This window comes from Crotalus tigris, unplaced genomic scaffold (assembly GCF_016545835.1).
Source record: "Crotalus tigris isolate CLP2741 ecotype Arizona unplaced genomic scaffold, ASM1654583v1 scf7180000024346.1432988, whole genome shotgun sequence".
Lineage (NCBI taxonomy): Eukaryota > Metazoa > Chordata > Lepidosauria > Squamata > Viperidae > Crotalus > Crotalus tigris.
Window position 1 is genome coordinate 6,000 of NW_024100515.1, and position 16,309 is coordinate 22,308.

Genomic DNA, 16,309 nt, shown 5'->3' on the forward strand with positions numbered 1-16,309 from the left:
ACAGTGACTTGCAATAATTTATCTAACGTTAAAAAAAAAGAAAAGAAGAAGAAAAATGAGAATTCAGAATCACTAGGAAAATGAATAAGATGATCTTTTTCCATTACATCAGCCTAATGAGTTGGAAGCATTTATATGAACTTGCTGCCATAAGACTGCTGGGGAGAAAAAATGCCACATGGAATTAGCAGATGTATTGATAGAGATGATGTGTAATTATAAAAACACTTCTGGTCATTTGGTAATAACTTATAACAGACTGACTTAGAATATTCACAGTATTACATGTACAATAGCTGTACAATGAATATACACATAACTGCATACTGTGAGGTTTATTTATCTAAAAAAGAAGCTCTGTGTTTTGTAAAAAAAATTGAAGCATTTTGAGAAGCTAAAAAAAGTTTTAATAACTGTTTAAATAACTGATAGTGAAACCTCACTAGATCACTCATAAGAGAGGTTTGAGGAATCTCAAGAGGACGTGTGCATAATAAAATAGGGATTTCAAAGTTTAAGGCAGTGGTTCTCAACTTTTTTAATGCCGCGACCCCCAACTGGTCGTAAGTCAGGGACTACTCAACCGGTTGTAAGTCGAGGACTACTCAATTGGTGCAGCACCGTTTGCAGAATGGGACTTTTGGTGGGCTCAGCAGGGCAGAGACAGCCTGGACAATTCCTATTGGCTTTTGAAAGCCAATAGAATTAGACTCTATTCAAGAGAGTCTATTCTATTGGCTTTCAAAAGCCAATAGAATAAAAGAGAGTAGCACAGCTAAGGAAAAGGGGGAAAAAATGGCGGACTGCGTTGTTTGGCGACCCCCGTGAAATGGTCGTTCGACCCCAAATGGGGTCCCAACCCACAGGTTGAGAACCACTGGTTTAAGGACAGTAAGGCATCACTGTGAAATCCTTCTTGCTCTCTGAGCGTGGTTGCTTGCTTGCAGAACTTTCATTATTCAACTAGTTAATCTCAGCAGTGCTAGTGAGTGTGAGTTTTATTCCCTGTTTATATCCAGCAGCTTGCACTATCAGCATTGTTGGGGGGGGCGGTTTCTCCTTGGTAGGTCCTTGATTATTGTTTCCTGTTCAATTGTTTGACTGATGTTTAACCCTGCTTATCTGTGGAGAAGATGTGCTCTGGTCATTTAAGGTATCAGGACCTTGAGCAATTCCTTTAATCTTTCAGTCATTATTAGGCACATATTAATCATTAAAAATTAATAACTTACTGGAAAAAAACACAACCAACTTACGGCCACAATTGAGCCCAACATTTCTGTTGTTAAGTGAGACATTTGTTGTTTTGCCCTATTTTACAACTTTTCTTACTACCGTTATTAAGTCAATCACTGCAGTTGTTAAGTTAGTGGCACTGTTGTTAAGTGAATCTGGCTTCCCCACTGACTTTGATTGCCAGAAGGACATAAAAGGTGATCACATGACCCCAGGATACTGCAACTTGTCTTAAATGTGAGTCAGTTGCCAAGAGTCTGAATTTTGATCACATGACCATGAGGATGCTGCAACGGTCCTAAGTGTGAAAAATGGTCATAAGTTACTTTTTTCAGTGCCGTTGTAACTTTGAACAGTCACTAAATGAACTGTTGCAAGTCGAGGACTATTTGCATATAGTTTGCTTTTCCCCAGGTTTTCATGTACTTCTTTCCATAAAGCATTTTTGTATATACATTTTCCTTCAATTAATCATGGACATTTTTTTCATCTGCAAGAATATTGAACTAATGGAATTGGAAATCTTGGTATCTGCAGAAATAGAAATATTAAAGTATAAAACATTTCTTAACATGCTTTATACCTTAATATTTTCATTTCTGCAGATACCAGAATTTCCAGTTTCATTAGCTCAATGTTCTTGCAGATGAAAAAAATGTTCATGATTAATTCTTAATTCTACTTCTAGTCTACTGCTCTTTTCTTGCTCAGATCTTCTGATTACACCATTTAAATGCAGCAAGGCCTGAGAACAGATGGTTCTAACTATTTAAGGTGACCAGAATATTATAAAGACAAGCTTGTTTACTTATTTACTCTTGCAGAGGGCATGCTACTCTTTCTGATCAATGAAGGAACACAGAGATGTTTCCACCATTCAGAGCTAAGCTGCTGTCTAGTTAGGACTATGTTATCTATTCCCCTCACGGTTATACCTCCAAAAAGTAAAAATAAAAGCAAAAACAAAACACAAAAAACCCACTCTCCTCTTATTCTTTCTTCTGTTTCCGTGAGATTTACATATTTAGATCATCTTACTCAGTCATGCTATTTTTCTGCTGTGATAAGGAGCCAAGTGGTAGATAAGCCGATAATTCTTTTGACCATTATCCAGTTTTCTTCAAGCAAAAGAACTTTATGAACCACTCCTGCTTCTGGAGTGAAATTTGCTGTCTGAAAACAGGAATTCCCTGTTTGCCAAAAACTTGGGGACAGCTGCAGGAGAACACCAGGGCATAGTGCAATGGCAGCTTCCCTGTATTGTCATCAACCTATCAGCAGGGAGGCTCAGTTTGATTTAATGCTGCAATCCCCTGACCAACTGAAAGAACACTTTGGACTCACAGAAGACGTAACCATTTGTTAAACGAGCATCATGCTATCCAAAACCCGTCATCTCTGCTATAAAGTTATGCTTTATTGGTGGTCCTCCATAAGTAACAGCAGTTGCCTGGACCTGGGAAACTGTCACAAACTGTATTACTTGAGGAGGACTGAGGACACGAGAGAGAGAGAGAGAGAGAGAGAGAGAGAGAGAGAGAGAGAGAGAGAGAGAGAGAGAGAGAGAGAGAGAGAGAGAGAGAGAGAGAGAGAGAGAGGTGGCTCACCTCTCCTTGAATACTACATGTAATCATATCACATGAACATGGTTCATGTGCTTAGCTAAAGTTTACCTAGGGTTTTGCTTGTGGGCTTAGAGGCTCTTAATCCATGGGTCTTTTGCATTTTTCAACATTTCTCAATGCAGGTTCCTCCCTCCCTCCTTTCACCACCTTCCAATCATGCTGTAAATAAAATAGATGGATAAGAAAGCATTAGGCATATTATCCCAGGTTTTAAAGAAGAGGATTTCTTTAAAAATCTTCTTTGTATTAATGCAAGGCCCAGGATCAAACAACAGCACAAGATGGCTAGAGTTGTCTATTGTCCTTAAGCAGGACACTCTGGGCACTGTGTTCTGTGATTTAGCTTCAGGTCTGTGCCAGATACATCGATTCCTTTCAAAGCATTCCTTCCATGCTTGAACAGAAAAAAAGAGCCTTTTGAAAATGTAGATTCTCAACCTTGGTGACTTTAAGATGTATGTACTCTACAATGCTGCCTAGGGGATTCTGAGAATTGAAGTCCATATACGGTAACTTAAAGTTGCCAAGGTTGAGAAACACTGATGTAGATGGAACAGCTTGCCTCCTAGAGTTGTGGGTACTCAGTCACTAGAAGCTTGCAAGAAAAGATTGGACAACCCTTTGCCCAGGATGATATAAGGACTGTCTTCGGCAGGGAGTTGGACTAGAAGACTCCAAGATCCCTTCCAACCCTATGATTCTATGATTATGATCTAATCCTCAGATATGTGGTTTAAAGGCTATTCTTGCATGAGTGGAGAGATGTTTTGGACTTTAAGAGAGCTAATTTCAATAAACTTAGAGAGCTTGGGAAGAATTCCATGGATAAGAATCCTCAAGGGGAAAACAAGAAGCTTTGGAAATTTTGAAAAGTGAGATAATAAAAGCCCAGTCTAGCACAATACCAATGAAGAAGAAAAATAACAGCTCTCAAAAGGAACCAGAATGGCTGCATAAAGAACTCTCTGATAAATTGAAATATAAAAAGGACAAGTATAAAAATTAGAAAGGGGGGCACATAACTAAGGCAGAATATCAGCCCGAGCCTGCAAGGATGAAGTGAGGAAAGCTAAGGCTCAAAATGAACTAAGGCTTGTGACAAAAGTCACAAATAACAAAAAAAAGCTTCTTTCAACATGTAAAAAACAAGAAAAAAGTTAAGGAAATGATTGGTCCATTAATGGGAGAAAGTGGCAAGAAGGTGACAAGCAACAGGAAGAAAGCAGAACTACTTAACTTGTTTTTTGCATCTGTCTTTACACAAAGGGAAAAACAGTACCGTAAAAAACAGATTAGAAACACAAGTTAAGATAGGCAAGAAAATAGTAAGTGAGCACCTGTGCACCCTAGACAAGTTCAAATCACCAGGACCAGATGGACTACACCCCAAGGTTCTGAAGGAACTGGCAGATGTGATCTCAGAACCACTGAACTATATTTTTCAAAGATCCTGGAACACAGGGGAACTACCAGAGGACTGGAAAAGAGCTGATGTAGTTCCCATCTTCAAAAAAAGGGGAAAAAATGGATCCAGGAAACTACAGACCTATCAGCCTCACCTCAATACCTGGGAAGATTCTGGAAAAGATAATCAAGCAAGGAATCAGCAAACACCTAGAGGCAAACAAAGTCATTATCAAAAGCCAACATGGGTTTCTCAAAAACAGATCATGCCAGACAAATCAAATCTTTGATCAGGTGAGAAAATTAGTGGACCAGAGGAATACTGTGGATGTAATTTAGTTGGACTTCAGTAAGGCATTTGATAAAGTAGATCACAACCTACTACTTGATAAGATAGAAAAATGTGGATTAGACTAGCATCACCACCAGATGGATTCATAGCTGGCTGACCGGCTGTACTCAGTGTGTGGTCCTCAATGGAACTTCATTTACATGGAGGGAAGTGTGTACTGGGGTGCCCCAGGGCTCTGTTCTGGGCCCAGTGCTCTTCAACATTCATCAATGACTTGAATGAGGGGATAGATGGGGAACTCATCAAATTTGCAGGCAACACCAAGCTGGCAGGAATAGCCAACACTCCAGAAGATAGGCTTAAGATACAGAGAGATCTTGACAGACTTGAACATTGGGCGCTATCTAACAAAATGAAATTCAGTGGTGAAAAAAGTAAGTTCTACACAGTGCTAGGACTAGGGGGGACATGATAGCAGTGTTCCAATATCTCAGGAGCTGCCACAAAGAAGGGAGTCAAGCTATTCTCCAAAGCGCCTGACGGCAGGACAAGAAGCAACGGATGGAAACTAATCAAGGAGAGAAGCAACCTAGAACTAAGGAGAAACTTCCTGACAGTTAGAACAATTAACCAATGGAACAACCTGCCTCCAGAAGCGGTGAATGCTCCAACACTGGAAGTTTTTAGGAAGAGACTGGACAGCCATTTGTCCGAAATGGTGTAGGGTTTCCTGCCTGAGCAGGGGGTTGAACTCAATGACCTCCAAGGTCCCTTCCAACTTTATTATTATTATTAATCAAGATCATGTGAAGTGTTAATACCACTTTACAATGCCTTGGTAAGGCCACATTTGAAATACTGCATCCAGTTTTGGTCACAGTGATGTAAAAAAGATGTTGAGACTCTAGAAAGAGTACAGAGAAGAGCAACAAATCTGATTAGGGAACTGGAAGCTAAAACATATAAGGAACAGTTGTTGGAATTGGGTATGTCTAGTTTAAGGAAGAGAAGGAAGAGTGGGGACATGATAGCAGTGTTCCAATATCTCAGGGGTTGCCAGATAGAAGAAGGAGTCAAGCTATTCTCCAAAGCGCCTGAAGGCAGGACAAGAAGCAATGGATAGAAACTAACCAAGGAGAGAAATAGCCTAGAACTAAGGAGAACTTTCCTGACAGTCAGAACAATTAATCAGTAGAACAATCTGCCTCCAGAAGTTGTGAATGCTTCAATACTGGAAGTTTTTAAGAAGAGATTGGACAGCCATTTGTCTGAAATGGTATAGAGTTTCCTGCCTGAGCAGGGGGTTGGACTAGATAACCTCCAAGGTCCCTTCCAACTTTATGATGATGATGATAATGTTTTTTCTTCAGTGGGGCAAAGAAAAAGTACTTTGAAAGGCAGAAATTCCAGATATGGGATTGTACATTTATTGAGCCTTTTGGTATCCACTTTTTCTTCTCTAAATCCCACAATGTACCAAGGTAGGGAAGCTGACTGATTTAAGGGAATTTCTTAACTTTTTAGCTCAACTTCTATTTTCTAGAAGAATAGATGTAGGGTACAATAAATTAATACTCCTAGTTTTTTTCTGGTATTCCATTCTGATAGAAAGAATGAACATGACGACTGCCATTGCTGCAATTTAAGCCAGAGATTGTCAAAAAAGTGAATAAGCAAGTCATAGGGGCCAGATCAGACTCATGCATGCAAAGTGGGAACACTATTAAAGCACATTCAAAGTTCCTCATTTTGCCTATAGAAAACCACACTTAGCAATGGCTGCATTGCAAAATTTGACAAAACCTGTGATAGAAAGTTATACCATTAAAGGTGGTAAACTTATTTCTAGCCCATTGATTGATTAATTGATTATGTACTATCAATTTAGCATTGTCTCTTAGCCATCATATAAAAAAACCTTCTCCAAGGTGATCCATCCCTAACCTGGCCCTTCAGGTCTTCCAACGGTGCCACTTAGCTGTAAGTGAGTTCATCTACTCTACATCCTGTTTTCTCTTTCTTTTTCACCTTTCTCAGTGTTACAGACCTCTCAAAAGAGCTGGATTGTCACATAATCTGACTAAAATACAATAATTTGACTCTAGTCTTTGTGCCTTCAGTGAGAGCACAGGATTGATTTGTTCTATTAGCCATTTGCTTGTTTATGACTGTACATGATATTCTCAAGTGTTATTTCAAATAGCTCAAATAGTTCAAGTTCAAAAGTGTCAATATGTTTTCTAAACTGATTTTTCAAACCCAGCTTTGTATGTGCATGAATGTTGCTGATTTTAACTCACCCAGATTGGTGTCCATAAAGCTAGAATGCCAGATGGATTTGATTCATTTAATTGCTGTGTGAAAAATACAGGCAAGACTGTTAGGATGATTCCCTATATTGCATCAATTTCAATTTGTTCATCTTTGAGCAGAACAGTTATCATTCCTTTACTAACTTAATTGCTAAAATTCCTCCATTAGCTTTTCCAAAAGCCTGTTGCTCAATAAAACTTGCAAAAGAAGTTAACCCAATAAAAATCACACTAAGAACATTCTCAAAAATACATTTTGCTCCCAGACAAGAATAGATATGTGGAATCACCAGAAGGTAAAAACAAAAATTAAGTTCTATAACATAAAAGAAAATACAGAAGATATAATTTATTATGAACTGGTAGAACAGCATGTCAAACTAGTGAACATCACACTTCGATTCAATTTCCTGGAAGGAAGCTAAGTTTTATGGGTTGCAATTCTCTACAATGTCTTCCCATGTGCACTTTCTCAGGGAGAAGAAGGAAATCTCAAAGCCAACATCTTCCTGATCTGCTGGAAAGATGGGGGCGGAGAATAAGTATTGCTAAGACTTCTGACTTTGCTTGAGATCCTTTTGCTATATGGTGGCTATTGAGATTTGGGAAGAGAAGGAGGAGAAGGCAGGAGGAGAAGGCAGAACTTGTATTCCCTTTTCTATGCAGTGTAATCTAGACCAATGGTTCTCAACCTGTGGGTCGCGACTCTGTTTGGGGTTGAACGACCATTTCACGGGGGTCGCCAAACAACGCAATCCGCCATTTTTTCCCCCTTTTCCTTAGCTGTGCTACTCCCTTTTATTCTATTGGCTTTTGAAAGCCAATAGAATAGATTCTCTTGAATAGAGTCTAATTCTATTGGCTTTCAAAAGCCAATAGGAATTGTCCAGGCTGTCTCTGCCCTGCTGAGCCCGCCAAAAGTCCCATTCTGCAAATGGTGCTGCAAGTTGTCTGCAGCGAAGGCGAGCTGTCTGGAAGTTTCCACTCCTCCCTGCTGAGCAATTACTAAAAATGTAAGTAAAAGAGGGCCAGGGATGGGAGGCCGGCGGGCACAGGTAGGGTTGCTGGCGTGCGTGGGGCCCGGCGGGTGCCTTACCTCTCTTGGGCTGGGCCAGCTGGTGGCCCAGCCGGTGGTCAGCCTGCTCCGTCTCTGCCGCTTGCCAGCTACGCCTCGGCCAGCACAGGGGGCGGCACCACACATGCGCGGCGCTCCCGGGCAGGGAAAGTTCTCGACTTATGACTGGTTGGGTAGTCCTCGACTTACAACCGGTTGGGTAGTCCTCGACTTACGATCGGTTGGGTAGTCCTCGACGTACGACCGGTTGGGGGGGGTCACAGCATTAAAAAGGTTGAGAACCACTGATCTAGACCCAACCCAGCTGGTGGGAGATAGAAGATTGATTGTATCAGGAGTTTCTTCTTTTGAGAATGACAACATGTGTGTGTTGTATGTGACCACTGTAGGTTAGTTACCTCCATCAACCGAGACTGCACAGTGTGGTGCCCCTATTCTGGCCACAGCAGAGGGAAAATTGGCTTCAGAGTTATACATGAACTTTCCTGAACTGTAGGAATGATGGAAACTCTCTCTGACCTCACCTAAGTGCAAGTGATAAAGTGCTGCCATAAGGAAATGAGACTTGATTTAACATCTGAAAGATACTGTATGCATGGAAAGCTGAACTTCCCCGCTGAAACTCTGGGAAGACATTGCCGAGGACTAGAGGAGAGCTAATTTGACGGAATAGGTTGTACTCTACCGAACAGTGAAAGAGCTAACATAGACAGAAATTACTTCTTATTTTATGGTCAGAAATGCTCCAGCTGGGGCCTGATTCCTTCTTTAGTGTTGCCACTTGCAATCAAGGCCTTTAGATATTTACTACCGGCCTAGGAGATACGCAGTGTAGTGTTGAACTTGGTTCAGAAAGAACAATGTTCAAATCTCTCTCTGACAATGGAGTTCATTGAGTAATTGGGGGGGGGGGAGAGTCAGTCTCTTGCAACCCAATCTATCTCTCAAGGTTGTTCTAAAATAAAGGAATGTATGTTGCTTAGCATTCTTTTAAAAAATGACAAGATATAAGTGTACTACATAAATATAGTAATGAAACCAAGCTCACTTATTCAGTTCATTAGATACTCAATCAATATCTTATCTAGGAAAGGAAACAAAATCTGATAGAGTCTATAAGTGGTTCAATGTTTGCTCACAAACCACACTGCACAAAATACTTTACTTTGTGGTTCTCCACTTTAGTTTGCCACCCAGCCCCTAAAGAAAATGATTCATTTCCTTTTTATTCATAATAATATAATTCCACTAACTTCAGTGGAATTATCCAAACAGAAATATGAGCCTATAAGAATAGATCAAGTTTTTTCATGCCTCTTAAACAGTTTGCAAAATAGACTTTCTATATTAAGATGAGTCAGTTAGTAAGAATTGTGCAAGATTTTGTTTTCAAGGACATCTGTAGCAGTTCTTTCATTTCTATTTTAAATGTGTGAAATGGCAAACAAATGGAACACAGGCTGTAACCGCCCTTGTGTGAAGCTCTGTAGGCCAAAAGGAATTATTAGAAAGTTGTGTTGTTTTCACATTTTCCTATTCTCTTACTTTTTAAAAGCAACAACTGAATTTAAAAAAAATATTAATTAACCAACAAATTGCATCTCTTTCGCAAGTTAACTCCCAAACTATTATAAATAAGAAGTTTATTGTTGCCATTGTTCTTGGGAGACCTTGTTATAATCATAAAAGTATAAAAAATCTTGTAAATAGAAGTGATGATTGCAAAATTTAACTTTTTGGTTGCTTTGTTAAGCTCATGTGTTTTACATTGTAAAGATAGATTGGAAGTATATGAGTGATGCCTGTTGCTATCATACAAGCTGAGAAGGCCACTGATGTCCCAGTGTCTTACGCAGAATCTTCTCAGGATAATAAAGCAGAATAAATGATATAAAATGTTAAGAAAGGCCAGAAAAAATAAAATCTATTTACTTTATAACATGTAACAGAACTGAGCTTTTATTTACAGCAAACTTGGAGTTTACTATTGATGATCTTTTTTAATATGGGTAGTTACCGGCAATTTTGGTTGTAGCTTACAATGGAAAATCAATTAACACTGATACCTAAGAATCTATTCTTTGGAAGCATAGTAGTTTAATTCCCAATCCAGCTATTTTTCAATAGTTTTACAATTGCTAGTCCCAGAATTTTCAGTCCTACAGTACCAATATATTCAGGAACACCAGTGGGGAAATGCTGCCCTAGGATCTAAGAATTAAAATACATAGTTTGGATCTAGAGATGACCTTTATTTCAACAGAAATATTTCTTATATATTTGTGGAACAGAAATTGTTGGAATGGGAGACTTTCATTTTTGCCCTACTTCCTGCTTCCCTTTACAACCCTAACCTCATCCAGGGAGTCTCCAGAATAGAATTTTTTCAGGAGTATAATGGACTGGATAGGAAAGTATAATAAGTAAAAATAACTCCTGCAACCAGAATGCTACTCATAGCATCTTTGGATTCAACCTACATTACTTATTTCTTACACAAATATACTATGTTATTTTCTAGGTTAATCCACCCACACTTCATTAGTTAGTTTACAGCCTCTTGCTCAAATTTTGTTGTATCAAATGTGAGAATAATAAATGTCTTCCTGTAGATATTGATAATAACTTTGCCCGAGATCATATTTCCAGGTAAAAAGTATCAGTTGCTATCATTTTACATATCGGATCACATTCCTAAATGTACAAAAGTTAACATTGCATTTTTCAGTTAGATGTTTGGTGGGAGCTAGCTTGTTTTATAATAATAATAATAATAATAATAATAATAATAATAATAATAATAATAATAATAATAATTATTTGGCTTGGACAAATGTGCCACATTTACTATCAAACAAGGAAAAATAGTGAAAACTGAAGAAATCAAAATGCCCCACGAAAATAACATTAAGAGTCTGGATGAGGAAGATTACTACAAATACTTGGGTATCCTTCAAGCTTACAACATCAAGCACACTGAAGTCAAGAAAAAGATTAGAGGTGAATACATCAAGAGAGTGAAGAAGATCTTAAAGTCCAAACTCAATGGAGGAAATACCATAAAGGCAATCAACACCTGGGCAATCCCAGTATTACAGGAAGGCTTACTAACTACTGGAGAGACCAAACTGGCCTACAAGAAAGACCAAATGAAGAACAGAATAGAGGCATGGGAAGACAAAGCACTACATGGCCAATACATTAAAAAAATAGCTGGGAAAGCAGATAATAACAAGACCTGGCAATGGCTAAGAGCAGGAAAATTGAAGAAAGAGACCGAGGGACTAATTCTGGCTGCACAAGACCAAGCCTTAAGGACAAATGCATACAAAGTCAAAATTGAGAAGACAGCAACAGACAGTAAGTGCCGCCTATGCAAAGAAGCTGAAGAAACAGTGGACCACCTGGTAAGCTGTTGCAAGAAGATTGCACAGACTGACTACAAGCAGCGGCATGACAAAGTAGCAACAATGGTGCATTGGAAGATCTGCAAAAAATATCATTTGCCTGTAAGCAAAAACTGGTGGGATCATAAAATAGAGAAAGTCATAGAAAATGATAAAATTAAACTGCTCTGGGACTTCAGAATTCAAACAGACAAGCACCTGCAACATAACACCCCAGACTTAACAATTGTCGATAAGAAAGACAAAAAAGTCTGGATAGTGGACATGGCAGTGCCTGGAGACAGCAGAATAGACGAGAAAGAACTGGAGAAGATAACAAAATACAAAGACCTACAAATAGAAATAGAAAGACTGTGGCAAAAGCAAGCAAGGGTAGTACCAATAGTAATAGGCTCCTTGGGTGCAATCCCAAAACAACTGGAGCACCACTTGAACACCATTGGCATTGACAAATTCGCTATTAGTCAATTGCAAAAGGCGGCCTTATTAGGAACTGCTTCCATCCTGCGACGATATCTGTAATACCATCAAACATCCACATCTGCCTATCCCAGGTCCTGGGTAAGGACTCGATAGGTAGACAAAATGCCAAATCCAGTCTGAACATCTGGCTGACTGTGCGATGATCCATAATAATAATAATAATAATAAGAGACGAGAAAGAACTAGAGAAGATAACAAAATACAAAGACCTACAAATAGAAATAGAAAGACTGTGGCAAAAGCAAGCAAGGGTAGTACCAATAGTGATAGGCTCCTTGGGTGCAATCCCAAAACAACTGGAGGTGCACTTGAACACCATTGGCATCGACAAATTCACTATTAGTCAATTGAAAAAGACGGCCTTACTAGGAACTGCTTCCATCCTGCGACGATATCTGTAATACCATCAAACATCCACATCTGCCTATCCCAGGTCTGGGTAAGGACTCGATAGGTAGACAAAATGCCAAATCCAGTCTGAACATCTGGCTGACTGTGCGATGGTCCATAATAATAATAATAATAATAATAATAATAATAATAATAATAATAATAATAATAATAATAATAAAGTTGGAAGAGACCTTGGAGCTCATCTAGTCCAACCCCCTGCTCAGGCAGGAAACCCTATACCATTTCGGACAAATGGCTGTCCAGTTTCTTCTTAAAAACTCCAGTGTTGGAGCATTCACGCTTCTGGAGGCAGGTGTTCCATTGGTTAATTGTTCTCACTGTCAGGAAGTTTCTCCTTAGTTCTAGGTTGCTTCTCTCCTTGGTTAGTTTCCACCTTGCTTCTTGTCCTGCCTTCAGGCGCTTTGGAAAATAGCTTGACTCCCTCTTCTTTGTGGCAGCCCCTGAGATATTGGAACACTGCTATCATGTCCCCCCTCATCCTTCTCTTTGTTAAACTTGTTGTTGTTAATTGCGAAGTCGTGTCCGACCCGTCGCGACCCCATGGACAATGTTTCTCCAGGTCTTCCTGTCCTCTACCATCTTCTGGAGTCCATTTAAATTCACACCTACTGCTTCAGTGACTCCATCCAGCCATCTCATTCTCTGTCGTCCCCTTCTTCTATTGCCCTCAATCTTTCCCAGCATTAGGCCTTCTCCAGTGAGTCCTTCCTTCTCATTAGGTGGCCAAAGTATTTGAGTTTCAACTTCAGGATCTGGCCTTCTAAAGAGCAGTCGGGGTTGATCTCTTCTAGGACTGACCGGTTTGAACGCCTTGCAGTCCAAGGGACTCGCAGGAGTCTTCTCCAGCACCATAGTTCAAAGGCCTCAATTCTTTGGCGCTCAGCCTTTCTTATGGTCCAACTTTCACAGCCATACATTGCAACTGGGAAAACCATGGCCTGGACTATACGCACTTTTGTTGGCAGGGTGATGTCTCTGCTTTTTAGAATGCTGTCTAGATTTGCCATAGCTTTCCTCCCCAGGAGCAAGCGTCTTTTAATTTCTTGGCTGCAGTCCCCATCTGAGGTGATCTTGAGCCCAGAAAAATAAAATCTGTCACTACCTCCATTTCTTCCCCATCTATTTGCCAGGAATTGAGAGGGCCGGATGCCATGATTTTGGTTTTCTTAATGTTGAGTTTCAAGCCAACTTTTGCACTCTCCTTCTTCACCCGCATCAAGAGGCTCTTTAGTTCCTCTTCACTTTCTGCCATTAGAGTGGTATCATCTGCATATCTTAGGTTGTTGATATTTCTCCCGGCAATCTTAATTCCAACTTTTGATTCATCTAGCCCTGCCTTTCTCATGATGTGCTCTGCATATAAGTTAAATAGGCAGGGTGACAGTATACAGCCTTGCCGGACTCCTTTTCCAATTTTGAACCAATCAGTGGTTCCGTGTTCGGTTCTCACTGTTGCTTCTTGACCCGCATATAGGTTTCTCAGGAGACAAATGAGATGGTCTGGTACTCCCATCTCTTTAAGAACTTGCCACAATTTGTTGTGATCCACACAATCAAAGGCTTTTGCATAGTCAATGAAGCAGAAGTAGATGTTTTTCTGGAACTCCCTAGCTTTCTCCATGATCCAGCGTATGTTGGCAATTTGATCTCTAGTTCCTCTGCCTCTTCGAAATCCTGCCTGTACTTCTGGTAGTTCTCGATCCACATACTGCTGGAGTCTAGCTTGTAGGATTTTAAGCATAACTTTACTAGCATGTGAAATGAGTGCAATGGTGCGATAGTTTGAACATTCTTTGGCATTGCCTTTCTTTGGAATTGGAATGTAAACTGACCTTTTCCAATCCTGTGGCCACTGTTGAGTTTTCCAAATTTGCTGGCAAATTGAGTGTAGCACTTTTACTGCATCGTCTTTTAAGATTTTGAATAGCTCAGCTGGAATACTGTCACCTCCACTAGCTTTGTTGTTGCTCAGATTTTCTAAGGCCCATTTCACTTCACATTCTAGGATGTCTGGTTCGAGGTCAGTGACCATCTCATTGTGGTTATCTGGGATGTTAAGCTCATTCTTGTATAGTTCTTCTGTGTAGTTTTGCCATCTCTTCTTAATCTCTTCTGCCTCTGTTAGGTCTCTGCCATTTTGGTCCTTTATCATGCCCATCTTTGCATGAAACGTTCCCTTCATATCTCCAATTTTCTTGAAGAGATCTCTGGTCCTCCCTATTCTGTTGTTTTCTTCTATTTCTTTGCACTGTTCATTTAAGAAGGTATTCTTATCTCTTCTAGCTATTCTCTGGAATTCTGTATTCAATTGGGTGTATCTTTCTCTTTCTCCTTTGCCTTTCGCTTCCCTTCTTTCCTCAGCTATTTGCAAAGCTTCCTCAGACAGCCATTTTGCTTTCTTGCATTTCTTTTTCTTTGGGATGGTTTTAGTTGCTACCTCTTGTACAATGTTGCGAACTTCCATCCATAGTTCTTCAGGCACTCTGTCTATCAGATCCAGTTCCTTAAATCTATTTGTCACCTCTACTGTATATTCATCAGGAATATGATTTAGTTCATACCTGAGTGGCCTAGTGCTTTTCCCTACTTTTTTCAATTTAAGCCTAAATTTTGCAACGAGAAGCTCATGATCTGAGCCACAGTCAGCTCCTGGTCTTGTTTTTACTGACTGTATAGAGCTTCTCCATCTTTGGCTGCAGAGCACATAGTCAATCTGATTTCTATGTTGACCGTCTGGTGATGTCCATGTGTAGAGCCGTCTCTTGGGTTGTTGGAAAAGAGTGTTTGTTATGACCATCGTATTCTCTTGACAAAATTCTATTAGCCTGTGCCCTGCTTCATTTTGTACTCCAAGGCCAAACTTGCCTGTTATTCCGGTTATCTTTTGGCTTCCTACCTTAGCATTCCAATCCCCCATGATGATAAGGACATCATTTTTTGGTGTTAATTCTATAAGGTGCTGTAGGGCTTCATAGAACCGGTCAATTTCATCCTCTTCAGCACCAGTGGTTGGGGCATAGATTTGGACTACTGTGATATTGAATGGTTTGCCTTGGATTCGAATTGAGATCATTCTGTCATTTTGGGGATTGTATCCCAGTATTGCTTTTCCTATTCTTTTATTGACTATGAAGGCTACTCCATTTCTTCTGAGGGATTCTTGCCCACAGTAGTATACCTGATGGTCATCTGAGTTAAATTCACCCATTCCTATCCATTTTAGTTCGCTGATTCCTAAGATGTCGATGTTCAGTCTTGTCATCTCTTTTTTGACTACGTCTAGCTTGCCTTGATTCATGGATCTTACATTCCAGGTTCCTATGGAGAAAAAATCTTTACAGCATTGGACTTTCCTTTCACCACCAGATATATCCACAGCTGAGCGTCCTTTCGGCTTTGGCCCAGTCGCTTCATTCTTTCTGGCGCTACTAGTACTAGCCCTCTGCTCTTCCCCAGTAGCATATTGGACACCTTCCGACCTGAGGGGCTCATCTTCCAGCGTCATATCTTTTTTCCTTTTAGTACTGTCCATGGGGTTTTCATGGCAAAGATACTGGAGTGGTTTGCCATTTCCTTCTCCAGTGGATCACATTTTGTCAGAACTCTCTGCTATAACCTGTCCGTCTTGGGTGGCCCTGCACGGCATAGCTTATAGCTTCATTGAGTTATGCAAGCCCCTTCACCACGACAAGGCAGTAATCCATAAAGGGGTTTGTTAAACTAGACATACCCAATTTCAGCAACCGTTCCCTATATGTTTTAGTCTCCAGTCCCCTAACCATCTTTGTTGCTCTTCTCTGCACTCTTTACAGAGTCTCAACATATTTTTTACATCGTGGTGACCAAAACTGGATGCAGTATTCCAAGTGTTGCCTTACCAAGGCACTATAAAGTGGTATTAATACTTCATGTGATCTTGATTCTATCCCTCTGTAAATGCAGCCTAGCACTGTGTTGGCTTTTTTGGCAGCTGCAGCATACTGCTGGCTCATATTCAAATGATTGTCCACTAGGACTCCGAGATCCCTCTCACAGTTACTACTACTGAGCAAGGTACCCCC

The 16,309-nt window shown here is 40.1% G+C and overlaps 1 protein-coding gene across 6 annotated transcripts in view; it reads right to left on the bottom strand.

The window, feature by feature from the left end:
- Positions 1–2,921: 2,921 nt before the first annotated feature.
- The window catches only part of RAD51B (RAD51 paralog B), a 289,276-nt gene continuing 275,888 nt past the window's right edge, over positions 2,922–16,309 (bottom strand). For 3 of the 6 annotated variants that reach the window (XM_039326857.1, XM_039326856.1, XM_039326858.1), the window contains 2 exons: positions 6,858–6,911; positions 2,925–3,020 (listed from right to left, as the gene is read on the bottom strand). In XM_039326857.1, the coding sequence (XP_039182791.1) occupies positions 6,901–6,911 (11 nt within the window). In that variant the 3' untranslated portion in view covers positions 2,925–3,020; positions 6,858–6,900. Of the gene's footprint in view, positions 3,021–6,857; positions 6,912–16,309 lie in introns of all 6 variants that reach the window. The other 3 variants (XM_039326853.1, XM_039326859.1, XM_039326855.1) reach the window with 3 other exon arrangements.